The sequence below is a fragment of the Drosophila nasuta genome, chromosome 3, assembly GCF_023558535.2.
Source record: "Drosophila nasuta strain 15112-1781.00 chromosome 3, ASM2355853v1, whole genome shotgun sequence".
Classification (NCBI taxonomy): domain Eukaryota; kingdom Metazoa; phylum Arthropoda; class Insecta; order Diptera; family Drosophilidae; genus Drosophila; species Drosophila nasuta.
This window is the reverse complement of record NC_083457.1, coordinates 25,749,486-25,774,855: the sequence shown is the minus strand read 5'-3', so window position 1 is coordinate 25,774,855 and position 25,370 is coordinate 25,749,486. Positions and strand designations below refer to the sequence as shown.

The 25,370-nt window shown below is 43.6% G+C and overlaps 4 protein-coding genes across 8 annotated transcripts; 2 read left to right on the top strand and 2 right to left on the bottom strand.

Moving 5' to 3' along the window:
• Positions 1-701: 701 nt before the first annotated feature.
• Positions 702-9,841, top strand: LOC132789914 (uncharacterized). 3 transcript variants are annotated; one of them, XM_060798249.1, is made up of 2 exons: positions 702-1,083; positions 7,020-9,841. In XM_060798249.1, the coding sequence occupies exon 2, from the start codon at positions 7,028-7,030 to the stop codon at positions 9,569-9,571; it is 2,544 nt and encodes an 847-aa protein (XP_060654232.1). In that variant the 5' UTR covers positions 702-1,083; positions 7,020-7,027; the 3' UTR covers positions 9,572-9,841. The 3 variants fall into 3 exon arrangements, with proteins under 3 accessions (XP_060654232.1, XP_060654230.1, XP_060654231.1); XM_060798247.1 differs by lacking the exon at positions 702-1,083 and adding an exon at positions 6,020-6,476; XM_060798248.1 differs by lacking the exon at positions 702-1,083 and adding an exon at positions 6,513-6,953.
• A 349-nt stretch (positions 9,842-10,190) lies between these two features.
• LOC132789915 (liprin-beta-2) lies at positions 10,191-12,958 on the bottom strand. The gene is made up of 3 exons (XM_060798251.1): positions 12,467-12,958; positions 11,392-12,401; positions 10,191-11,330 (listed from the first exon to the last, which is right to left on the bottom strand). Exons 1-3 carry the CDS (start codon positions 12,686-12,688, stop codon positions 10,433-10,435), a joined length of 2,130 nt encoding a protein of 709 aa, XP_060654234.1. The 5' UTR covers positions 12,689-12,958; the 3' UTR covers positions 10,191-10,432.
• A 324-nt stretch (positions 12,959-13,282) lies between these two features.
• LOC132788666 (vacuolar protein-sorting-associated protein 36) lies at positions 13,283-14,867 on the top strand. The gene is made up of 3 exons (XM_060796182.1): positions 13,283-13,482; positions 13,547-14,263; positions 14,330-14,867. The coding sequence occupies exons 1-3, from the start codon at positions 13,387-13,389 to the stop codon at positions 14,711-14,713; spliced, it is 1,197 nt and encodes a 398-aa protein (XP_060652165.1). The 5' UTR covers positions 13,283-13,386; the 3' UTR covers positions 14,714-14,867.
• LOC132788665 (uncharacterized) lies at positions 14,612-25,035 on the bottom strand. Of its 3 annotated transcripts, none has more exons than XM_060796179.1 (7): positions 24,250-25,035; positions 22,957-24,132; positions 20,683-22,890; positions 19,877-20,114; positions 18,151-19,812; positions 17,371-17,601; positions 14,612-17,300 (listed from the first exon to the last, which is right to left on the bottom strand). In XM_060796179.1, exons 1-7 carry the CDS (start codon positions 24,283-24,285, stop codon positions 16,945-16,947), a joined length of 5,907 nt encoding a protein of 1,968 aa, XP_060652162.1. In that variant the 5' UTR covers positions 24,286-25,035; the 3' UTR covers positions 14,612-16,944. The 3 variants fall into 3 exon arrangements, with proteins under 3 accessions (XP_060652162.1, XP_060652163.1, XP_060652164.1); XM_060796180.1 differs by having other exon boundaries at positions 17,262-17,322; XM_060796181.1 differs by lacking the exon at positions 14,612-17,300 and having other exon boundaries at positions 17,519-17,782.
• Positions 25,036-25,370: the final 335 nt, after the last annotated feature.

Below are 25,370 nucleotides of genomic sequence, written 5' to 3'. Positions count from 1 at the left end.
TGTTAAAATGTATTCTTACATATGTACAGTCTATTGATTGTTATTTAAGAAATCTAAGAATTATGTGTTAAATGGAAAAAGAATATTATGATGCTTTTGAGGATTGAATAACTATAAATAAATTAGCCCAATCTGTACACTATAACTACAAATATATTTACAGACACTACCTATCCACATAGTGGTGTGTACAATATTATATTTGAAAAATATTATAAAATTATTCATTGAATAAATACTAAACACAACACCCATTCTGTCTTTGATTGGCTCTGTAAGGTTTCTTTGGCTAGTGATATTGGGTGTCAACTGCTTGCTCGCTTTATGTGCACTGCTTCGTTAGCTAGACAATTCACTTTTAGACAATATACAATGCTTCTCAAACTGTAATATATGCAAAGGTATTGTAATGATTTGTTTTACATTTATTCATTTATTGCATATTGTGTAATTTTAAAAATTATTCACTGCTTAATTTGAAATGAATTCTTAAATTGTAAATAAGAAATATAATTTAAATGGGAACTATATGTACAATATTAGAGGTATACGAATTTCAATTCTTCAAAAATTTTTAATATCGTGGCTATTAATTTGGGCGACAACTCTGTTTGGCCAGAACAGCTGCGCGCGCATGCGAATTCGCGTCTGTCAGATGTTTTGCAACCGCAATCGCAGTCGCAGTCGCAATGTCGACGCCGCGAATAAATGTACGCTGACGCGCATTGTGGTACTGCAAAATGAAGCGGGCTTTCAGTTTGCGTGAAGAGAATTTCAAATTTGATATCATCTATTAGACACTGATGAGGAATGTAGCCCTTATTAAGAGAAATACACATATAATATTCACAGCCAATTTGTCTATTGAAATTTATTGATAACATAAGCCATTGATTTAATTGTGACACAATCGTATCAGACTAATGAATGTGCTGAAACTGAAAACTGAAGCTGAGGCTGTGATCGTGTTGTTGTGCTTCTGCTAAGCTGTGCTGAGCTGTTCTGTGCATGTGATTGTGCTGTTCTTTGAACTAACAGCGCGTAGGCGGCCAAAGTGGCAGTTATGGCCATAAATACAAATATGTACGTACCCGTAAGCAGGTATTGAATAAAAATGCTATTGAATGTCATTTATAAATATATGTATGTTATGTACCTACTACACACATTCATCATACTGTGTGCTAGTGTGAGTAGTATTCCACAACTGAGACAGTAGTAGCAGCAGCAAACAAATAGATGTGCAATATTCGTGCGTCAAACGCAAGGCGCAACTTCTGGCCAACAACAATCCACAACCTACGACTGAAAAGCCGCTGATGCTGCTGCTGTTGCCGTTGGCTGTTATTGCTGTTGCTGTTGCTGGTGATGATGGTGATGGTGATGTAAGCCCGGCTGTTGTCTGCGGTCTGTCTGCTGTCAGCTCGTAGAATGCAAATAGTAGCTCACTTTTTTAGCCAACTTCCATTCAATGCACACACTACTTTTGTAAACTGGCCCACCTACTATCAATGCTTAACTTTTCTGGTTAACTCACTGCATGTGCAAGTCTCAGTGGTCGCTGAGCTAATTTCGCATTACATTCCCACGGCATCAGAACTTTACATGTTTTCTAAGCTAAATCGTTGCTTTTTATTTATATAGTGAAAATAAATATTTTTTGAATTTTGTGGACTAGTAAATTATGTATTTATATAAATTATCTTGACAGAGAACATGAGAGATAAAAGTAAGTCCAATTTAGTATTAAGATTTATTTTAACGTTCATTTATTCTCAAACAATTAAAGCTCGGCCCAAGCAGTATTTATGTGGACTGCTTGTACTTCAATGCAAGCAGTGCACCAGTTGGCGGATAAATTAGACGTGCAATTTGAAGATCCTTCATTAACCCTCTAGTGCCCAAGACCGCCTCTAGACGGGTAATGATAAAAGTACCGTTATTTTATTCTTTTCATTCCTTTTGACTCGGTTTTGCGTTTTTTCTAATTCGGGGAAGTCCAAAAATTAAGTTGGTTGCGTTTGGTATACATACTAGAGCTTGCGCAAGCTGCTGTATTCATTTGAAGTTGAAAATTTGTGCAACTCGGACGAAGTAATTATTTTGTAAGAAGTGCATAATGTAAATATTTTTTTAAAATATTATAAATAGTTTGCTGCTGAAAAAAAAATTGTACCGTGTTGCTGATAGTCTCAAGGACGCAAAAAACGCAACCCACACTAAAAAGAAGTTTTCGTTAGCTTTTTATTGCATTTATAAAGTAGCCCGTCTAGAGGCGGTCTTGGGACAATTCGGGAAAAAAAATTTATGAGGTAAGTTTGAAAGGGAAACAATCTATGACATATTTAAGTACAAATAATTGCTTCTGTAGACATGGAACGACGACAAGTGAATAAGCTATCAGCTCTTTCCGACGTGGAGATTGAAAAATTTTTAAATTCTATTGATTTTGATATTGTTACGGATGGAGAAGAAGAGTTGGAGGACGATTTGACTAATGATGTTTGCGAGGCAGCACTTCCTGTCAATGAGGAAGATGATGAAGCGATTGAAAGAGTGCTAAATATGTCGGATTCTTTGTTGGCTAGAGAGATTTGTGTAACTTCACGCGGAAGTCCTACTCCTTTTGCAAAATTATTGTCACCCTCAAGTTCGATTGCGTCCAATTCACCTCAAGCACAGAAACGCAAACGTAAAGCGCCTGCTGAGCATAATACTCCTCATGTTAAAGAAAGCACAATAGTTGAATGTGGATCTGTTTTAACTATCGACCCAAAATCACCGCTTTTCAAAAAGATATTGTGGCGCCAAACGAACCTAGTCATGGATAAATCTGCAATATCCTTTATTGAGCCTGACCTCGGAGAACTTAAAAATCTGGATACGCCATTCAAGTGTTTTCAATTTTTGAATGATGATATTATTGAACATATCACCCAGCAAACAAATTTGTATGCTACCCAAAAGGATGTCAATACTTCGTTTTCCACAACAAATTTAGAAATTCGACAATTTATTGGCATTCTATTTTTGATGTCAGTTTTTCGCTACCCAAATGTTCGTTCATATTGGGGGGAGTACGCATTTGGAACAATACAAAACACAATGTCAAGAAATCGCTTTGAAAAAATACGAGGAAATTTGCATTTTAATGATAACAGTAAGTTGCCCTCCAAGGATTCTGCCGACCATGATCCTTTATACAAAATACGGCCTCTCGTAAATCATTTCAATGACAAGTTTCAATTAGTTTCGATGCGCCAACGCTTATCTGTGGATGAACAAATGTGTGCAACGAAGATGAAGACCTTTCTTAGACAATACTTACCAGACAAACCACACAAGTGGGGAGTGAAATTCTTCAATTTGTGTGATTCTTCTGGCTTTTGCTATAATTTCGAGATATATTGTGGAGCAGGTGACAACGTTGTTCAAACAGGCTCACCAGATCTTGGTGCGGCAGCAAATGTAGTTGTTCGATTGTCTCGAAATGTTCCGGATTTCAAAAATCAGATAATCTACTTTGACAATTATTATACTTCGTTGCCGCTTCTTGTATATCTCAAGTCCCGGGGAATATTTTCTTTGGGAACTATTCGCTCGAATCGCATTCCAAATTGTAAGCTGCCAACTGACAGCGACCTCAAAAAACAAGTGCGTGGATATTCTACAGAATTTTGTGGATCTGTATCAGGAGTCGATCTGTCTTTGACGATTTGGAAGGACAATAAGGCAGTCCGACTTGCTTCGACTTACGCGGGCATAAAGCCTTTCCTGAATGAAACGAATCCAAAAGTCAGGTTTCACGTTTTGTTCGTTCCGAAAAAAAGTACGTTGACATAAATTGCCCAAATGTTATCCACGAATACAACAGCCACATGGGCGGTGTCGACTTAATGGACGGACTTATAGGTCGATATAAAATTCCCGTAAAGAGCAACAAGTATACAAATCGACTATTTACGCATATGCTTGATTTGGCCATGGTAAACGCTTACATTTTGTTCCACCGAATAAACCAGCCAGACGCTAATAACGCAAAATACCAATTGCCAAACTTTCGATCAGAGATCGCATATGTGCTATGTATGCTACAAACTCCTAATCTGCCAAAAGGACCCGGGCGCCCTCGACAAGTTGATGGAAAGGAAAATAAATGCACAGGGAGGAAAACTTTCCTTCCGATTAATAATGTACGTTATGATGCCGTCGAGCATTTTCCAATGTTTTTATCACGCGCTGACAAAAAAACTTGTAAGCTTCCTGGTTGTACTTCCGAAACTCAAATTGTCTGCCGTAAATGTAATATAAACCTGTGCTTTTCCCAGAAAAAGACTGTTTCTATGATTTTCATCACAAATAAGTAAACGAACTTTTTGTACACAAATATTTGAAGCTTTGTGAATTTAAGTAAGTTTAGTTTTAATTGTTATTTTATTTGTTTTTGGTGCTCATCTTAATATCATTTATAATAAAACATGTGAACAAAAGAATTGATTACCTAATTTTTTGTTGGCCTAGCTTCCCAAAGCCGCCTCTAGGCGGTCCAAGGTTATAGTCATATAAAACTCGATCCGAGCAAAAATAATTTTTTTTTTTAAACACACATTCACTTTTGATACATACTGAATCCAAAAATAATTTTTTTTTTGGAAAAGAAAATTTGGGCACTAGAGGGTTAAATGAGCTTTCATAAAATTAGAATACAATTGACATTAATTTATGAGCATGACCCGACAATATAAATAAATAGCGAGATAGGATTATGTTGCCTGCATTTAGTCGCATATCCACAAATATCTATGAGTTTATTTTCGTATCGAATTAAACCACTATGACCTATATTCCGATGCGCGCACGTATTGAAATTCAAATCATGTGTATTGGAACATCCCGAAATAAATACACACAAAGAGCCATCTATTTTGAGGGCATTTTTCCTTATCCGAAACTAATAAGCTGAGCGCTACACAAATACTCCTACTATGTCTCTCTTTGCACACACACATAAACACAAGCACACACACGGCCAATCACACCTAACCAGACGCAAGGCAAATCTGAGTTGCCCTAACCAGAAGTCTCGGACATTTAATGCTATTAATAAACGCCATCAACTGAGCGATCCACCTATGCGTAGCAGCATTACGAACTCGGGAATCGCGCACACCTTGAACAACGCAGCTGCTGTACATCTTACTTAGAACTAAGAGAATTATCTCAAACATAAATAAATGAGAATATTGCAGTGTAGATTACAGAGTGATCGACAAAGATATACCGTGTTTCCTGCATTGTGAATTCAAACTTACTCGTTTAGCTGAAGACAACTAAACTTTGCAGGCAACGTCCGTTAGATGGCGCCACATCATAGTGTTTCTATGATTAATTAATTGTTGCAGTTAATTAACTATGCCTACGCCAAGCTTAAAACTGTGCTGTTTAAATATTTATGAGGGTGAAGAGTGAGAATTATTCTTTGCGCCTCAACATCACTTAATTTGGATATCCAGATGCAGATCAACAATAAAGTTTCCCTTCAAATTGACTCTGCAACTTGGAGGCTATGACAGACTAACACAATTTAAGCTGTTAATTTCCATTAAGAAATTCTTAGGTGTATGGATTGCGCAAAGAAAAACAATAGTAATAATGAGTTCATGAATGAAACGATCGTGCGGAATCGAAATGAATTTTCCACATTTTCTCTATATTTTCTTTTTATTTATTTTATTTTTTTGGCGTTACGTTGTTGTCAGGTTCGGGGGTTGTGCTGCCAAGGGGGAGGGAAGGTTGGAATTTGTTGGTTTATGGCCGCAAAAGCAACGCGACGGCAACAAGTTGAATTTTTCTAAAAATGAATACACGAAGAAATTATCTTCGTGTTTGGCGTTAAATACGGACACGACAACGCACCGCTGCCCGATGACTACTATACCTAGTACTATAACACACAAGCATGCGAAGAGCGGCAGAAGAATTTAATTTGATTTTCATTTTGGTTTGCTCAACAGACACACACACACACATCTGTACCTCTATGTCCACGTCTACGTCCGCGCTATTTTCTTCTATTGTGTGTGGGGTGTGTGTGCTTTGCCTTTGCCGTTGCTTTTGCTTTTTCTGTTGCTCTCCGTCGCATCGCATCGTCATCGTCATCGCCCCGTAACTGCGTCTGCGTCCGTCTCCGGCTGCGATCCATCTAAGGAGCATATTTTCAACAAAAAAAGATGCTTTTAGTGACTTTCCCACAACTAGTTGAGTTTTGGATGTCAACACGATGTATTCTCGTACGCGTGCGGTGGCGATGCTGCGATTGCGTTAGCCGTTAGTTGTCGTTTCCGTTGCCATTTCGATAGGCGGGCGTAGCTGTTGGACTGACTCTCTGACTCAGGCTAAAAGTCAAACCATAATAATAATAAATTTAAAGAAAAAATAGAAAAAAAAACAAACAAACAAAACAACACACACAAAAGGTAATATTTACAATACAATTATGAAGGAGAAAAATGTAATCTTAAGAATGAAATGCATGTAATTAAATACGTTGCCAGGAATTGTTGTTATCATGGCCTCGACTCGGTGTCCCTTGAAAATGCGAATCTTGAAATAGCCAAGTGTGTTTAAGCCATTTATGGGCATACTTTCCCCCCACGGGAATCGAATTTCACATGCACAACAACAAAATCTCAAAGATTTCAGAGCGAAATGCGTCGCTGTCTCTCTCTACGATTGTGTGTGTGTGTGTATGTGTGTGTGTGCTAGAGAGAGTGTGTGTGTCAGATACAGCGCCACTTGCCAGTTCGCAGAGCATTTAAATAGATTGCCCGCGGTGCCGCCAATAGAGACGTAGACTGAGATATAGAGGCAGAGACAGAGACAGAGACGGATACGGATACGACGGAAAAGTGTCTGCCGGCGTGGCGTGCTTGACCAACGAAAACAAGCAAAGTGTGCGTGTGTGTGATCAACTTGGGAATACTGATCAATTAATTGTGCTTATCTCTTATCATTGACAGTGAGAAGCATGCAGGATCTAACGCGCGAAGAGGCCATCGCCTTCAATGCTTGTGAGCCACAACACAACAACAACAACCACAACCACAACAACATCAGCAATCGGCACACAACAACTGCAGTCAACAATAATAAAGCACAAATGTGCACCAGCATGGTGGTGCCCAAGTTCCAGAAGCTTTCACATGACCTGCTAACCAACATCAAACTGGAGGTGGACAGCGGTAGCAACTTGGAGTCGGAATTGTGGCAGCAAACAACAGTGAATGAACGTCTGCGTCTCGAGTTGAACAGCACAAAGCTGCTGCTGCAGGGCTCCGATGATCCGCTAATCTCGCACGGAGCCAGCAACGATCCGCACGATGAGGATCAGGATTACCCCTTCAAGACGCTGCTGGCACGCAAGACCGAGGAACAGCAGTCAGTCCCAGTGGCAGTCCATAATGGAGCACAGTGCAGCACATTGACGAAGCAACAGCTCAAGGCGAACCTGATGAACGGACGCAAAGTGCAGCAACAGCGATCACAGCCACTGGATGAGTTAGCTTCCGCCCCATCAGCAGCAGCAGCCTCTGTTGAGGTTGCAACACAGCGAGCCACACGTCAGAGCAAGTCCAAGAAACGTTCGAATGCCAATGGTGCCATGAAGCTGCGCTTCCATCATCAAGCTCTGCCCGCCGAATACGCTGCCCACTACGAGGCCACTCAGGGTCGCCAAGTGTCGGCGGCACGCACAATGCCAGTCGAGGCACCTGTGGTCAAAGCGGCGCCACCGACCACGAATCATTCGCATGAGAATGTGCGCAGCTGGCTGCGCAAGATCGCGGAGATTCAGCGCAACGCAGAACGACAGCAGCAGGCGCAGGCCAACTGCAAGGAGGCCAAGAAGAGCACAGTGGCTTCCGTAGCCACCGCAGTAGCACCGCCTCCGCCGCCTGCTGTCACATTGCTGGAACCGTTGCGAGAGGTGCCTCTTCCCAATCCGAAGCGGAGCGCCATGAAGTATGCCGATCTGCCGTACATGGGCGAGATCACACTGGACAACTACAAGCCCCGACGCGGACGCAAGCCCAAGAAGGCGGACATCTGTCATCTGATCTACAAGAACTATGGCACCATTATACCAGCGACACCAGCCACTGCAACCACAGCAACGACGTCGGCTCAACATTTTCCAGCTGTTGCTGATTTGAAGTCGACTCCGGCTTTGCTTTCCCAGCGCAGCGGACCTCTCACACTGCCAGCTGCGGGATTTGTCAACCTGGTGGATGAGCCACTGAATCTGTGCATGCGAGATCAGTCCAGCGATCGCTACTCCATCTCCAGCGGCGACAGCGAGCGACCCTCCACGGACCTCAATGCAACAGCCGACTTTTACAGGCCAGAGGATAACAAGCCTTTCTCGCTGGAATTTACGGAGGATAAAAAGTCGAGAATCTCCGCCAAGCTGCTGCTGAAGCCGATGGGATTGTATTACCAGCAGATCATGGAAACCTGTCGCTTGGGTTTGCCCGTGGAGACCATTGAAAAAGACAATCAGCTAGCCCTTAAGATACCCATACCAAATGGATTCTTTGCCAACATGAATCCCACAGCACCAACTGCCGCTGCATCGCCAGCTGCCAAGCGAGAGCCGCTGGAACAGCAGCAACAGCAACAGTCACCAGAAGCGGTGACACCACCTGCAATGCGCAAGCGCAAACGCTCAGCAATCTTTATACCACCCATGCCCGCTGAACACTCGTCCAGCCCATCGACAGAGGTCAGCATTTGCAAGTTTAAATTTACGGGCGGTGCCAAGCCGACGTTGCAGGAGAAGAAAATGCTCTCGGTGGATGCGGAGGGCAATTATCGCTATTACAATGGCACCGGGGATCGCAGCATGCGTGGCTACGAGTTCATCTCCCGGGATCAGCAGCAACAGCAACAACAGACACAATCGCAGTCGCATTCAATATCCTCAAATGGCAGCAGTGACAACAAGCTCTACATCGATATTCCACCACCGTCGACGGATCTCAGTCTGGAACTGTTGCACATACCACCCGAGTCGCCCACCTCGTCACTACTTATGTCCAGCAGTCTGGTGCCCGTTGAGCCGCAAAGCCCATCCTGCTACTCGAGTTCACACAGTCCCATGCGACTATCAACACCACATCCGGAGGACTATCACAAGCGCACCGAAGAACTGCCACAACGCACATTTTCGAGTCCAACTCCGGCTGCTGTGGTTGCCGCGACCAAGCGACGTTCATCGCGACGCTCCAAGCAACGCGAGAAGCTAGAGAAGACATTCAAGGAGAAGGGATTTCTGATACAAACGCAGCAGCTGCAATCAGCTGAGGGAGCCACCTACTGTAAGTTCCGCCAGCTGAAGAAGTTTACGCGCTACCTCTTCCGCAACTGGAAGGATCATATACCCGAAAGCGATCTGGACAAGCATGCGGGCAAGGATAGCGATACACGTGTCATTGAGAATATGTTGGCCGGACAAATAGGTCTGGGTCTTGAGGGTTTGGGCGCAACCCAAACGGCTGCAAATCAAGCCACCTAAGTCGAATTTATAATAAGTCTAACACCGAAAAAGCACTGCCAAAGATTGATAGATTTACGAATTTTGGATTGTCGCGGATTTGCCAAAGACAATCGAAGTATGTTGATTCCGTCCATGCTGGCTGGAACGTATCTAGTCGTTCATCAACTCTAGTACTTACTGTCATTATGTTATTATTGTTAACTAATTATGTACTTCTCACATGACAAAAAAAAAACACCAACAACAAGACCATTCGAAATGAAATAACAATGGGGGAAATTAAACTTCCGTACAAAATGTATAAGGCGTTATTTACTTGTACCTTAGAAATATCCTTTGAATACGTACAATTAATGGTTAGTATATAATAATAATAAAAAAACACTCTAAATTTGTGCATTATGCCAGACTTTGGCTTTGTTTTCCAGATTGGTTATAGATGCTCGTTCAAATACTTCAGTTCTCGTCAATATGCTTTTTCTTTTGGAAGACGTTTAAAAGTTCCAGTCTTCTTATGTTAGTATATAGAATATGTATATAAAAGTGCACATTTATCATGTTTACATAAATGTTAATTATAGTATAAATGTTGTGCGTTTAGCAACCTGCATGGTTAATACGTAATTGATCGTTTCGGGTTTTTCGGTCCTAATGCGTATATTGCTTTCAGTGGGAAGTTAAATTCTTTTGCTAATACAGTTTATTGTCGTGTTGTTGATTGGTAAGTCGGTATGTTTGATTTTTCGTTATCGATCGGGGCAGTTTATCCGTTTCAGGGTCAGTTTCTGGCGTTTGCTTAAAACTAGATTAACAATATGTTGCGATTTCCGCAATTATTGGCTTACATACATAGCTCTCCAGTGTCGCTCTTGCATCCGCTCAATTAGAGCTCAACGAGCCTTCGTGATCTTTTCCCGGATCCGTAGTAAAAGTGACTGGCACAACAGCATTCATGGGACACACTAAGTCAGTCCAATCGACTTCGCTCTGTCCCTTGGTACTCTTACGACGTTTCAATGTAAACTGCGAACGCTTTGGTGGCTTTAATTTGGCCGTAATCGTTAGTGGCAAATAGCCAGGAGCTGATTCGGCATCACGTTTGCTATGTATGATCAAACGTCCGACGAGCTCCTTGAAATGCATTGCCAAATGGCGACGAAGCAACGATTTACTCGGCGGAATCGAAAGTAAATCCGCGAGCAAGTCAGCGTTGAATCGTGGCTCGTACAACATCAATGCACCATGGACACCAGCACCACGTAAGTTTGGTGCGTACTCCGACAAGTCGATGGTTTTCAACCACTCCATAACGCGGTGTGCAGTCCATAGATCAACGCTCTCCTTATCTGAGCTAGTGGCTTCATCATTGCTATCGTTCAATTTCGTGGAGCGGCGAATCAATCCCTCTGCGTCCCAGGATAAGCGTCTCATACACAAAATACCGCAGCGTAGGGATGCAATATGCAAGCATGAGCTAACATGCAGCTGCGAGAGGTCTTCGAGGGTCAAGCGATGTAGCATGCGACCATCGACTTTGGCCTGTAGGAAGTAGTCCTTATATTGGGGCAGACCAATGTCATCTAGCCAGCGTAGCACCCAAGCAGCATCCAAGTTGGCCGCTTTGAGTGTGAGCTCATCAAACTCCTTGCCTGTTATATCGTCAATGGCCAATAAGATTTTTTTGCGATGTAAAGGCAATTTAAGGTGAAGTTCACGCTCAATGTCCACGGGCGATGCAGTAAAGAAGCACACGCTTGGATCGCTCTTCAGCCACTTTCTGCAAGTAATGATATTCATAAATAATTTTGCTTTTGCTCGGAAATACAAAGAAGACTAACCTGCAATTATCTTGATAGCAGCCCAGGCCCATATGCGTCAACCAATTGCACACTTCCTGTGCATTCCAGCTGCTGTAATGTTTGGTCGCGTCGCTAAACAGTGGCGTCTGAGCGCTCCATTCGATGCGACCGCCTGCTGTTGCTCGCGCGCCACCACGTCGAAACTCATCGGGTTCTGCTTGCTCCAGTGCAGTCAGTTCACAATTGCTGCTGTTGCTGCGTCGCAGCTTTCCCAATATATTGCGAATGCCACGCACAGACCGATCCCGAAGCTTGGGCGATGGTGTCATCTGTGATTGCGATCTAAAGCTCGAGTACATCGACATATCATCACCAATTGGAGCAGCACCATCAACGCTCAGCACACTGTCGTCAATTAGAATTTGTTCGTTGGAAGCGAATGCCACATTACGCTGTTTTCCGCTGCTGTTGGCATTAACATCCAGCACACGGCTATTATTATTATTGTTGGGTGGCAGACGCTGTTTGTTGGCTGCGCCATGTGAGCGTGGTAAACTATGAAATTGTGGCTTGATCTGATGACGCAAAGCCGAGGGTGGAGTTTTCGGTGCCATTGAACCATCAGCTGCGTATCCCTTTTGATTGAGATTTCCCATACTGCCGTAGGGCATCGTAGTACTATCATTGGCATGCAGCTCGTTCTCACACTCCAAGGCAGCGCGGTGCAGTTTGAGTTCACTTAAGGCACTCATCAATTCCAGCTTTTGAGTCTCCAACGCCGATCTCGATATCATTTGACGTTGCAATTGCTCCTCCTTGGTACACAATTGTTGCGACTTGTCAGTTAGCAATCCTTCTAGTTCGATTATTCTGTCTGCCTGCTCGGAGACGCGTTCCGCAAGCATTTGATACTGCAGCGCCAATCCTTCCTTATCGCGTTGCAAACGTCGCATTCGCTCATCAGAATCCTGGCGTGGAATATGCGTTTCCAACCAATCGCTTATGATTGCCGCGGTTACGGGGTCAGGTGCTGGCGCCGCTAAGCCCACCTAAAACAACAACGATGCGACAGTAACTAATTGGTAGCGATTAAATCACAACTACACTGACTCACCTGTTGCAAAGCCAGCGCCAATGTCTTGGCTGTTGATAAAACATTTGTGGCCGAAATCAAGTTACGCTCACAAAAGGCTGCCGTTGCTGCTCCCGGTATTATTTGAGCCTGTATCTGAGTTGTCGGACCAACGCTCGCTGTTGTCGAATTTGAAATAATGCCATCCATTTGTTGCAATGCTGCCTCAAGCATTTTGCTTGCCTCGCTGGCTGTGGCTGTCATAATAATTCATAAAATGAATATTCAAAGCTTTTACTGTTTGTTGTAATCCGTATCCGGTGATCGATGTAAGGCAGAATATTCAATTCTCAATGCGCGCACACTGCTTCATGATTATTACATAAGCCCGTCAATTTAGGCACGTCATTTTTCCCGTTGGAAAAGCCAAAAAGCGTTTATTAATAAATTTATCACAAAAAAAACAGCACGAAAACACAGATTTCCATCTGTTGCTGAAAATTTTGCTATTGGAACAACGTGACCGCATACCGAATTGCAAAATATACTAATATTTGTCGGAAATATTTCGATATATCGTGTTTACTATTTATAGCTCGTACACTTTATCACGCATATTAGTATTTGTAAGTAATTTTATCTAAATCCTTATTTTATGTAAAAAAAATCTTATTTGTTGAATATAATAAAAACAAATTCAAAGAAAGAAGACGACTACGAACTTTTTTTTTATTAGTACTTATAATAATGCACACCTTTTTCAAAAATTGTTCCGTCCCTATAAAAGAGTGACCAATATAGTAATTAGATAAGTAGTATATTTTGTACATCAAATACCATATTTCAAAATCCCACTTACGGTCACCCTGGCCGTGAATCAAAACTGCCATTTAGCTCCAATATTGTGATATATAGTAATCCAAAACAAAAATAGTAGTAACTAAAGATTTAGTTAGGAAACTATGAATCGCTTTGTCTATGAGCAAGCCCGACTTGTGGAAAGCGAATCCTTTGTTAGCCGTGACCGTAATGTGAAAATTTACGATGGTGACCAAAAGGTAGCTCACATCACAGCACTCATTAATTATTATTCACTTCTCCTATGACGCCATTTGCTTACAGACGGATTTCGAGGATGGAGAAGTGGTGCTAACTACTCACAGACTCTTCTGGGGTCGCCCTGGTGAGATAGCTCGAGCAGCCGTTACACTTTGCTTGCCACTTAGCTATGTGTTGTCACTCAGCGAAGAAGAAACTACCTCAAATTTCTTTGGTCGCAAAACGCGTATTATAATGCATCTGCGACCACCAGACGTCAACAAAGCACCTGGTCCTTTGGACACAAGTCGTGCGGCTCATATTAAGCTTTCGGGCAAAAACGGACTAAGCGTTGAGTTTCACAGCGCTCTACGCGAAACATTGACGGCAAAGGTTTGGGAAATTTCACTAACCAACGAGACAATACTGAAGAGTCCGACACCCTTGGGCAATGTCAACGATCGCTTGGCAAGAATTCAAAAGCGCACTGGTATTGGTGGCATAGAACGTCATCTGGAAGCGAAAGCCAAGGCAACAGATGAGAATATAGCCCTCGCGTTCCAGGATCTCAGTGTTCTAATGGCCATGGCCAAGGATATGGTTGGAATATCGAAAAGTATTAGTAGCAAGATACGTGAACAAAAAGGTGAAATATCTGATGACGAAACAGTACGATTCAAGTCATATCTGCTCAGCCTGGGAATTGATGATCCTGTAACCCGAGACAACTTTACCAGCAATACAGCCTACTTTAACAGCTTGGCACAGCAGATCTGCGAAATGCTGTTGGACCCCATTGAAGTAAGTAAAAACCAATCTTAGTAATAATGAGTACCAAATAATCTGCTTTTTATATTTGTGATCCAGGAACACGGTGGCATGATGTCGCTGGCCGATGTCTATTGTCGTGTCAATCGTGCTCGTGGTCTGGAGCTTCTTTCCCCAGAGGATCTGTTGCATGCTTGTGAGCAACTGCGTGGACCAATCAAACTTCGTCGTTTTCCTAGCGGAGCAATGGTCCTGCAACTCGAATCACACGATGACGAATTGATTGCCATAGATACATTGGAGAAAGTTACGGCGGCCGAGTCTCTGGCAGTGGAGGAGCTGGCTAAACAACTGGGCATTTCGCTTCTTTTGGCCAAGGAGCGTTTCTTGGTGGCAGAGCGATTGGGAAAAGTTTGCCGTGATGAGTCCGTTGAGGGTTTGCGTTTCTATCCCAATTTATTGCTTGAGCGCAGCACTGGCTAGCCGGACATTGATAATGTATCTCAGCTACTATCAGTTTATGTAATAAATGTTTCTGTTGTCTTCATTTGTAAATATAAACGTGGGTTCGGCTGTGCAGTTCCTAAATTTGTAGCAAATATTTTGTAATTTGATACATACATAGTAGTACAATGGAGACTTTTTATATTTGATTTATTAGAAGTCTTTCATGGATGCATTTTACTTACTATCCACGACATCGAGTGACTTTTATCGGCGCTTTAATTTCAGTTCTCTCGAAAGTAAGTATCGTTTTTTTTGTTTATGTCTTTAAACGTTATCAGTTTTTGCTTTATGTATACTTTAAAAGAAAAAGATTCTACGTCAGGTATTTAGATAAGCAGTTATTGAATTGAAGTTACATTTATGTTAATAGGTAGTTAATAGCTTATGCTGCTTTTTCAGATTGATCTGCATTACTCGTCTTATGTATTCATATATTTAAAATTTTTGCTTCTGTCTTCATTTTCTGGAGCTGCTCCAGATACGGACTCGTACGCAATTCCAGCCTTGACTACCTGGTTCTCTTTTCTTTTATCGTAACATTTATAATTTTTTAGGTAGTACCATGTTTTCTTTCTTAAATCACATTTATTATTATTATTAATAATATTAACATTGAGTAAATTATTCTTGAGTGTATGCGTGTGTATAGTTGGGGGATCTCTGTTTTTTCTTTCTTTTTATAGTTTACGTTATTTTATAGGGTATTTTGTATTATATAGGCATTTTTGTTGTACAGCAAAAGCAAACGATGCCAAACAATTACAATTACAGCAAAAGTCGTAACATAATTAAAATAGTTACTTAAATAAATAAGTTCATGCTACAAAAAACAGGCTCAGTTAAAAAAAATAAACAAAATTTGTATTGTATAATCGTATAATTTGTTGATCGAAGCTAGTTACCTTCAAAATGGTAACTATTTCATGCCTATTTACTTTCAATTTCGTATTACATTGCGCTATTACAAATTAATTTCAATTTGCAATTTGGTTTGCATGACTTTAGCGTTCAATTTTTTACATTTCTTTGTTTAAGTTTTTGTTTCGTTTGTAAAATGTAAATTGCAGTTGGAAGTACGAGTACTAATTTGTTTTGTTTAATTTGTTGGTTGTTATATTGTTTCGCAATACAAACTAAAATTATTTTTTTTTATTTTATATAAAATTAAGTTAAGCATTTAAATAATAAGCAATAATCATAATAATAATTGTAGTAATATTAATAATAATATAATAATTGTAATAATAATCATAATAGTACAATATGCATATGTATGTATATTTATATTTAGATTGACGTGAACCATTATAGTGGTTCACATATTTGTAACTAATCCAAATCGTAATAATTAGCCAAGTTTCTCTTTTACAATCAAATTTTACAATTTTTGTTTTTCATCTTATTGCTTTCTGTTTTGTTTTCTTGATTTTGTTTTGCTTTTATTTCTTTAGGGGGCCTTCTAATTGTAGGGCCTTACGTTTTTAGGCTTAAAGTTAGCACGCAAGCTTATGTAACTAGACTTAAGGTGTAACAAATTGGAGTTGGAGAGCCAAATTGATAGACATTGTTGACATGGCGTTTCAGCGCACGATTATATATATATAAATTTATACATATATATATATTTGAAACAATTATTATGTACAATTAGATAAATATTAATTAATAAGAGCTTTACACCTAATTCGTTTTGTAATTTTTTGCAGAGTACTCTGCAAATGGGGGACACTTGAAACTTAAGCGCAGACGCAACTCCCAGCTTATTGAGAGGTCTTTTTTGCATATTGTATTTAATGAGCTGCTATATGTCGATTGATCTCATACGGCTTCAGCGTCATCTTCATCTCGGCAGCAGCAACATACGTTCGTTAAGTCCACATAATTGATGAAATTTATACTAACGATTATACACATCGAAATACATGTAGATATATGGATAAACAATGTATGCTACATAGTAGAGTGCTATTTAAGTTGTAACCATAAACTATAATATCATGCAAATACACAACGCGTAGCCTTATTACTTGTCTTCTCTCCTCAATGAACTCAATTAACGAAAAATGAATAGTGCTCCTGTATGGTTGATTGCACACTTCAGTAGTTGTATTTTGTGTGTTAGCAAGTACTGGGCCCATTCCATCACATCACATCAACTCGTATAATTTGGGGCTATTGGATATTGGCTTGGAGCTTATTCCCTACATTTATTTGGACACATCGGTGGTCGATCGCCGTCGATTGACGGCTGCCTGTTTTGCTGCCGCCAGCGCTGAGAGTGTGCGTTGATTGATGACAGCAGCACTGGTGGCAGCATTGCGTCCAGCGATTTGAATGTGCTGCACTTGCTGATGCTGCACCTGCACCTGGCTGGGACTCGGCAGTGTTTGCGATGAGGCCGAGGCAGTGCCCTGGTTGAGTATTCGATGTTGTTGTTGTGGTTGCTGTTGTTGAGCTGGCTGTGGTTGCTGCGTCGACGCCTTGACTGTCTTCAGCTGCAACTTTTGCGTTGACATCACAATCGGTCCGGCACTCAGATTTGTGCTATTGCTAACGGCATTGGCTGTATTAAGATGAATAGAATTCTAATAAATGTGTAAGACTGCCAAATCTAGCTAATCGAACTGACTTACCATTCACGGGCGTTGTGGCAATCTTTAAGGTGGAGCCACCGATCTGGCGTTGCGTCGTGAGCAATTGCCTGTTACTGGCCATCTGTTTGGTGCCCACAACCTGAACGTTGCGTGCTCGCGGCTGCATTGCTGCGGAGGCTGTTGTGGCAACGACGCCAACACCACCAACACCGCTTGAGGTACGTATTGTTTGAGGATTGATTTTCTGTACGCCAGGACCGACTATTTGAGCTGCAAGCAAAGAGAGCAGAACGAGTGTGCGGGGAGATTTTTTTGGTTGTTTTGTTTTAGGTTACAATGAATCTGCAGTCTGTTTGTTCGGTATGGTATCAAAAGATGCTAACGAAGCGCCACCGTAGTGCCACCAGCTATAAACTATAGCGGAGCCTGGTTAGACGGTGACGCCTTCAAACTGATGGCATATGAGTTAGATACAAGGCACATAAAAATGTTTTAGTTTGAGATGAGTTTTGGATCGAAACGATTGGTGTTAACATGGGGTTTGTGTAAACGTGAACGAGAAACGAAACAGAGAACAGAAATTGAAGTTGAGAAAACAGAGAACAGAAAAGAGAACACAAATTAAGCAAGTTCAATAAATAAAATAGAATAAAATACGAAAAAAAATATATATACTTATAGAATAATGCGAGCATCATTTAAGGACAAGTTCGAGTTCGATCTCTCTGCTCAGTCTCTAAATCGCTGCCAAAGTCGGCTCCAGCAGCACGCATTGCACACGCATTGTAAGCAACGACTGTTTCTACTTGGCAAACTCACCAATGGGTAGCGTGAGCATGGCTGCTGTGGCGCCTGTGCTACTGGCATTGCCGCCACCTCCAGCGCCTCCAGCGCTGCCAGCTGCATTGTTTGTGATGACCACCGTTTGTGTCCCAGCCACCGTCGACGGCAGACTAACGATTGTGCCCGTGGGTGGTGCATGTTGTAGTTGCTGCTGTTGTTGTTGCTGCTGCTGTTGTTGCTGAGCAGACGGTTGCGTTAATGTTATCGTATGGGGCAGCTGCTGTTGCTGCGTCGACACGGGCACCGAGACGAGAACACTTCGCTGCTGGGGCTGCGCCTGTTGTAAAGTTCCCGTTGCATTGCCGCCTCCAGCCGTGACCTGTTGCTGTTGTGGTTGTTGCTGCTGTTGCACTTGCACAGGTGCATGCAGATTGTTGCCAGAGAACTGCAGTGAAATGGGCTGAGCGTAACCGGGTATCTGCACCTGAACATTCTGCAGGCCAGTAAAATTGGAAATGGCTCCTTGCAGCTGCGACAGATTGATACCCTGCAGATTGAGCGTGGTGGTTGTTTGCTGTTGCTGCTGCGGCGACGCAGACGGCTGCGGATGCGGACTAGACATTGGCGAGTGTATCGATGAGGTGGCGGGTGAGTGCACCAAGGTCTTGGTTATGAATTGCTGCTGCTGCGTCGACTGCGCCTGTTGTTGCGGCGACATGTGTGGCATGGCCACAGCCGATACTGATGACACATTCGAGGTGACATTGCTCAGCCTATCGAGCAGCACTTGATTCTGATGCGTTTGCGATGACTGCGAATGATCCGATCCAGATGGCGAGGGCGTCGCTGCGTTCGTCAGCAGCGCATTCAGCGTGCCGCTGCCACCGCCAGTCGATGACGCTAGATTCGTGGGCACTGCAAATCCACTGGCATTCGAAGCGTTTGAATCGCTGCCTGGCGAAGGCGCCGCCATGCCCACAACAATGGCATTTGGTGGCGCCGTTGTGCTATCCCTGCGCAGTGTGCTCAGTATGCGCTGCTGTTGCTGCTGCTGACCCGAATTGAGTATCTTGAGGCTGCCGCAGACGCCGCCCGTGCTCACTGTATATGCGCCATAGCTAGTGGTGGGATTCGTCATGATCGCTGGAGGCGAAGCGAGCTGTGATGCCAGTGCTGACATGGACACGCGCACCGTTTGATTGCCATCGCCAGCCTGCTGTTGACCCTGGGCTTGAGCCTGGTTCAAATTCACGGCTATCAGATTGCCCGCGGAATTGGTGCGAAACGTTGTGGCTCCACCGGCGCCCACAATGTTGATCTTGCGATTGGTGTTCAGCAGATTCTGCAGTACTTCGCTCGATGGCTGTTTGCGTTGTGTTGTGACCAACGTCGGTGTGCCGCGTGTTGTCTGCACATAGGTGGCCGTTGTGGCATCCACAGTGTTGGCCGCATTTGGCTGCTGATGCTGCACCAGTGTCAGCGTCTGCTGTTGCCCCGTCGCCGAAGTGGTAAAGGTGCCACTGGCCACAGGTGTGCTAGTCATGGCAGCTGGAGCACTGTTTAGCAGGTTAAGTATGGACGCATTGCCCGAATTCTTTAATGTTGTTGTCGTCACATTACCGCTGTTGTTGTTATTGCTGCTATTGATCGTTGTCGTCGCATTGTTGTTGCTGTTACCTGGAGGTGTCGGCGTGCCAGCTGTTTAATGGGAGAGAGTCAATCTGTGTTTCGAGTACCTTGTTAATCATGAAGTTTAACTTACAGTGCGGATGCGGATGATGTTGTTGCTGCTGATATTGATTGGCAGAGTTCATGATACTGGTCACTATGGCATTGATCGCAGGATTTGGATGCACCGACGAGTTGCTGTTGTTGTTATTGTTGTTCATATTGTTATTAGTTGCGGCAGTTATTTGATGCTGCTGCTGTTGTTGTTGCTGCTGCTTCTGCAGCAATTGATGTTGTGTACTCACAATCGGAGCAGCCTTCAGCTGGGATTGCTGTGCGGAAAAAGAGAGTGAAATTAAATTTAGATGAATAATACTATTTTGGATTATTAAAATATGTATAATACCCAAAACACTATAAACTCTTGTAAAAGACTTTTATAGGCATTTAATTTAATTCTGAAATATCTACGATCTAATATACTAAATATACTGATATACTATTATACGAAAGATATACCAGCTCTGTTAAACAAATGAAAATAAATATATCTTTACAAGTTCAGTACCAAGTCATAAATTCAATTCGAATTCACACACATTTTTTGAACTTATATAATGCTCATATTTTTGTTGTTTGATAGAATCTAATCGTAGTCCAGCATGATAAGCAAAACCGAATGATGACTTAACCATTCAAGTTCATATAGAGTTCCATTTACCCAAAAGATACTCTATTTATAGATCATAACAGTTTTAGTTCTAATAGAATGAATAATTATCTAAAATATCTGATCGTAATATATAAATATTTTTTGATATTTCTAGCGAAACATTTCTTTCTAAGAAACATCTTCCTATTGTAGTTAGCAAACAATATATTCATTGCAGGTGTACTTACGAGAATTGGCACATTGGAGTTGAGCTGGGCACGCAATGCGGAATTGGCGCCAATGGCAGTGTTCAGCTGAGCAGTTGTTACTTTCTGCTGCTGCTGTTGCATATTGGCTGGCTGTATTGTGATTCCTGAGTGCTGCAGCGTTGTGGCCAATTGCTGTTGTTGTTGCTGCTGCTGCGGTTGCTGCTGGACCAACACTAGCGAGCCATTGCTTAAGCTCACTTGGTGAGTGGTCGTATTGGAAGCATTGCCGCTAGACGTCAGCAATTGTATATGCTGTGGCTGCTGCTGCTGTTGCGGGTGTTGTTGCTGTTGCGTCGATTGCTGCTGTAAAATGCTGTTGTTGCCACTGACGATTTGCGTCTGTTGCTGCTGCTGTAGTTGCAATTGACCATCAACGTTGAACTGCGCTGCGGCAATTGGTTGCTGTTGTTGCTGGCGAAAGTTCTGCTGTGCGTTGATCGTCGTGCTGTTGACTGTCTTGGCCACGAGTTGTTGTCGGGGAAGCGGATGCGTTTGCGCCACATGATGCACTGTCGCCGGCAATTGTTGAGTGAACTGTGCCTGTCGCTGCTGCTGCTGTTGTTGCTGCTGTTGTTGTTGTTGTTGCTGCTGTTGTTGTTGCTGCTGCTGCTGCTGTTGTTGCTGCTGTTGTTGTTGTTGTTGCTGTTGTTGCAGCAGCAAACGCTGCTCATTCGTCAGCCCAGTGTGGGTAACAATTGGCACATGTCCGGGTATCAGATGCGTAATCTTAACAGCCTTGCGTCCCTCCTCAGTGAATATCTCGCGGAATTGCTGAATGTAACGATTCGCATGGACCCGCGTGCCCAATGCAAAGCGACACGACTCGCCGTTGCGCTCGCCCTCGCGATAATCCCGATCCACATACAGTTCGCCGAGGTATTCCGCATCAGAGGGACGCTGATAGATGGACAACTTGATGTGGTACAAAGCGCGCCGACCCTCGCTCGCCTCTCGCTCCGTCTCCAGCACATACTCCTCGATGAGCTGCGGCTGAAAGTTGTGGCGACAGTTGGGCTGACAGCCCTCCTTGCACGCATCGCTAAACTCGTTCAACGGCTCAAAAGTCTTGGCATATTTCTCCACACTAATCACATGCTCGGGCACCTTTATGTTGGCCGGATACTCGATACACGGCGGCCGTATGGGCCGTATAACTTCAAGCGGCCGTCGCGGCACCTTCGATGTGAATGAGGAGAGCATGGCGCCCACCAAGGGATTGTTGCTAGGCGCGGTGGCGGGCGTGGCATTAGCTGTGCTGCTGCTAGAGCTCCGCGGCCGCTGGCGTAGACGGGTGAGATAGTCGCACAACTCGAGACCCTTGTGATGTGTGAACTGATCCAATTTGCGCTTGCGATTGATTGCCACCTGGGTGAATTTGTTCATCTGCCGTCGCATCTCATGCGAATTGAAGCGTTGTCGTTCGTGCTGTGCGTTGATCGCTTGCCGTCCAATGCTGGGATCTGGTTCGAGGCACAGCGGCTCGGCGGTGGCCAGCACTAGTTGACTCTCCAGCGCCAGGCGATCCTCGGCGGTGGCGGCAGCGCAACCCAGCAGACTGCCCAGTTGTTGCACGTCCGCAAAGAGCGTGGCATTGCTGGGCCGCAGCAGGATGTGTTTCATATCACAGATATTCGTAGAGGTGGCAAAGGTCTGGCGAAAATCGCGTATTTGCGCAATCACACAGCCCGCATAGAAGACGCTCGGTTTGGCATACACACGCGATCCCTCGCTGCCATCCTGCGGCGAATTCAAACTGACCGTCTCCGCACTAAGTAGATCCATGAGAAACTCGGGCAGCAGCTCCCGGTCGATGCACTGCAACAGCAAATCATTCTCATAGGGCCAACGCAACACCTCCACCAGGCCATAGTTTGAGGACACCGGTTGAGTGGCCGTTGCTGTTGTTGTTGCCGCATCGCCATCGTTGTCGGCCAGCCGCGACTTGGCACTCTCGGCCAGCGCCTTGTTGCGACTAGTGCTGCTTTTGTCGGAGGTGTTTTCATGATAGTTACTGCTCGATTCGGTGACAATCCAATCGTTTGTCAGCGGATTAAGCACCACTTGCTCGTCATAATGCAGCGCCAGAGAGTAGCCCTTGTTGCCGGGATACAGGTTGACCACAATGGTGTTGAGACGCTCGCACTCCACCAGGCGTTCCAGGATGAACGAGCGACTGCGCTGCTTTAGCTGAGAAAGAAGCACATTTGGATGATATTTCGATATGCAACAACAATGATATTATTCTAAACTTACCCCCGTTTCCGCAAAATGATTGAGGTCATTGCCGAGCAGCTGCAGATAGAGTTCCTTGATCTTGTCGTGTATGTTGAAGAACTTTGGCGTCGCCTCTCGCTTGCTAGAGTTCGAGTTGGAGGATGTGGCGGAGGTGGTGCTGAGCGTATTGCTGCCAATGCTGTTGGAGCGAGCTGATGCAGACGCTAGAGCTGCATTGCGACTAGAGGAACTGCTCTCCTTGCTGTTGTTGCTGCTATTGCTGTTTTTCTGTCGTTTGCTGGGCGACGATGTGGGCGATGACAGCACATGATGATTATGCAGCTGATGGTGCAAGTGATGATGATTTTGGTGATGACTGCTGGTGCCGCTGCTGCTGCCCGACGAAGCGTTCGAGCTGCTCGACGCTGGTCGCCTATCAGCCTTCTTACTATTGTTATTATTATTATTATTGTTGTTATTGTTATTATTATTATTGTTATTATTATTATTGTTATTGCTGCTGCTGCTGTGCGATTGCTGCAGGTGTTGAAAAATATGCGAAGTGTTGGAGGGCGTGCTATTGTTATTGTTGTTGCTCAAGCTGGAATTAATGCCCGGCGGCGTGGACAAGAGCAGGTCAGGAACTACCGGCGACGGTGACGTGATCGAATTGAAGTTCGATAACGTCGTTGTGGACGAGGAGCACGATGATGGCGATGGGGCTATCGTAATTGCCGTGCACGGCAATCCACCACTCGGCGTTGTGGCAGCCAGCGGCACATGCGATTGCTGCTCTGTGAGTATGACAATGTTGCCGCCGCCCGCCGGTAGATCCGTGGGTGAATCATCATCGTCGAAGATGCAGATTGGCGGTTGCGCTGGTATCTGAGGTATCGCTTGCAGCAGACTTGTCTCCAGAAACGATTTGCTACTGGTGGGGAAGCTAACCGTAACTGGAGCAGAGGAAATCTGCTGCTGCTGTTGCTGATTGTTGTTGATGGAGAGCGTGGGAGAGCATGCGGCCTGTAGCACTGTGTGCAACTGATGATACGACTGCTGTCCCAGTTGCTGTTGCTGCTGTGTTTGTGGCTGGGGCGAACTCTGCGTCGCTTGGTAAACGAATTGCTGTTGAACAGCGGCGTGCGCCAATCCTTGGGCATTCGCATTTAGTGGATTGTCGCCCTTTAGCTTCTTAAGCGTGTCATTTATGATGAACTGCAAGCGGCGATAACACAAAGAAAAGAATAAAGAAATGCGCCCAAAAATGAGTTGCGACATGTGAACGATTTTTTTTTTTGTGGGAAGGGGAGGGGAAGGTGAAGAGCTACTTACGTCTGCTTCTTGACATGATGAGTCCAAGCTTTGCATTGTGCCAGTGGAGAGAGGAGTACGTCAAAGACCCCAGTTCCCGTTCCTGTTGCAACTGAGAGCCAACGACACAACAACAACAAGAATTCAGTGGCCGACGACGACGACATTCAAGTAGCCCAAATCCAAGAACGAGAACTGTACGAGAGCTGTTGCAGTTGTAGTTAGGCGCCTCCCCAGGACCAGTTCAGTTGTTTTCATCGCTCCTCCGTGCACTTGCAGGTGTCTGCCTGCCTCTCTTTGACTTACAATAACTTCTTATTTCGTTTTGTTGTTGCTGCTGTTGTTGTTGTTGCCTTTGCTTTGCTTTTTTTATGCGTTCGCGATTCGCGTTTGAAGTGTTCAATGTAGTAATTTTGTGTTTAGGTTTTAAGCATTGTCATGCGAATTGCGCCTTTTTTGCACACACTGTCTTTGAATATTGTTATTGTTGAGTTTTCATGCGCTTTTCCTTCCCCAAAAAATGTAATTTCTTCACTCTTTTTCTGCTGCTGCTGCTGCTTTGCGTGACATTTTCTCTTCGCCTTCGCCCCTCTTTCGACGACGGACGTTTTTTTTTTTTTTGGCTTTTTACACACACACAATTACGAGCTGCTCGCTTTAAACTCTACGCATGCACCACAACGTTTGCTTAAACTCATTAAGGAGCTTCTAAAATGCAATGTTTTTCATTTGTTTAATGTTTTTTTGTATGTTTTATGCAGAAAGTTTAGTTTTGCAATGGTACGTTCTCGCCGAATACGCGTACACACTGGCAGCCAATCATTGTGTTATCGATACCGATAACTTTACAATATGGGCATGCAGTCATGTTCGCAATTTTGAATTAAAAACCCAAAAAATGCAGTTGGCATACATTTATTATAATTTTCTATATTAAAAAATATTGTTCTTGTAATTAATGCGATTGGTAAACAAATATTTATAGCACAGCTGCACAAATATTTTGTTTACTTTTTTGGTCGTGGTGTCACACTGGCAACCGATAGTTGCGCATACGATAGTTGTCAATCATTGAGTGCAAAAAGTGGTGATGCCACCCTATCCAAAAGTGGTGTTGACACACCGTTCAACTGTAAGCGCGC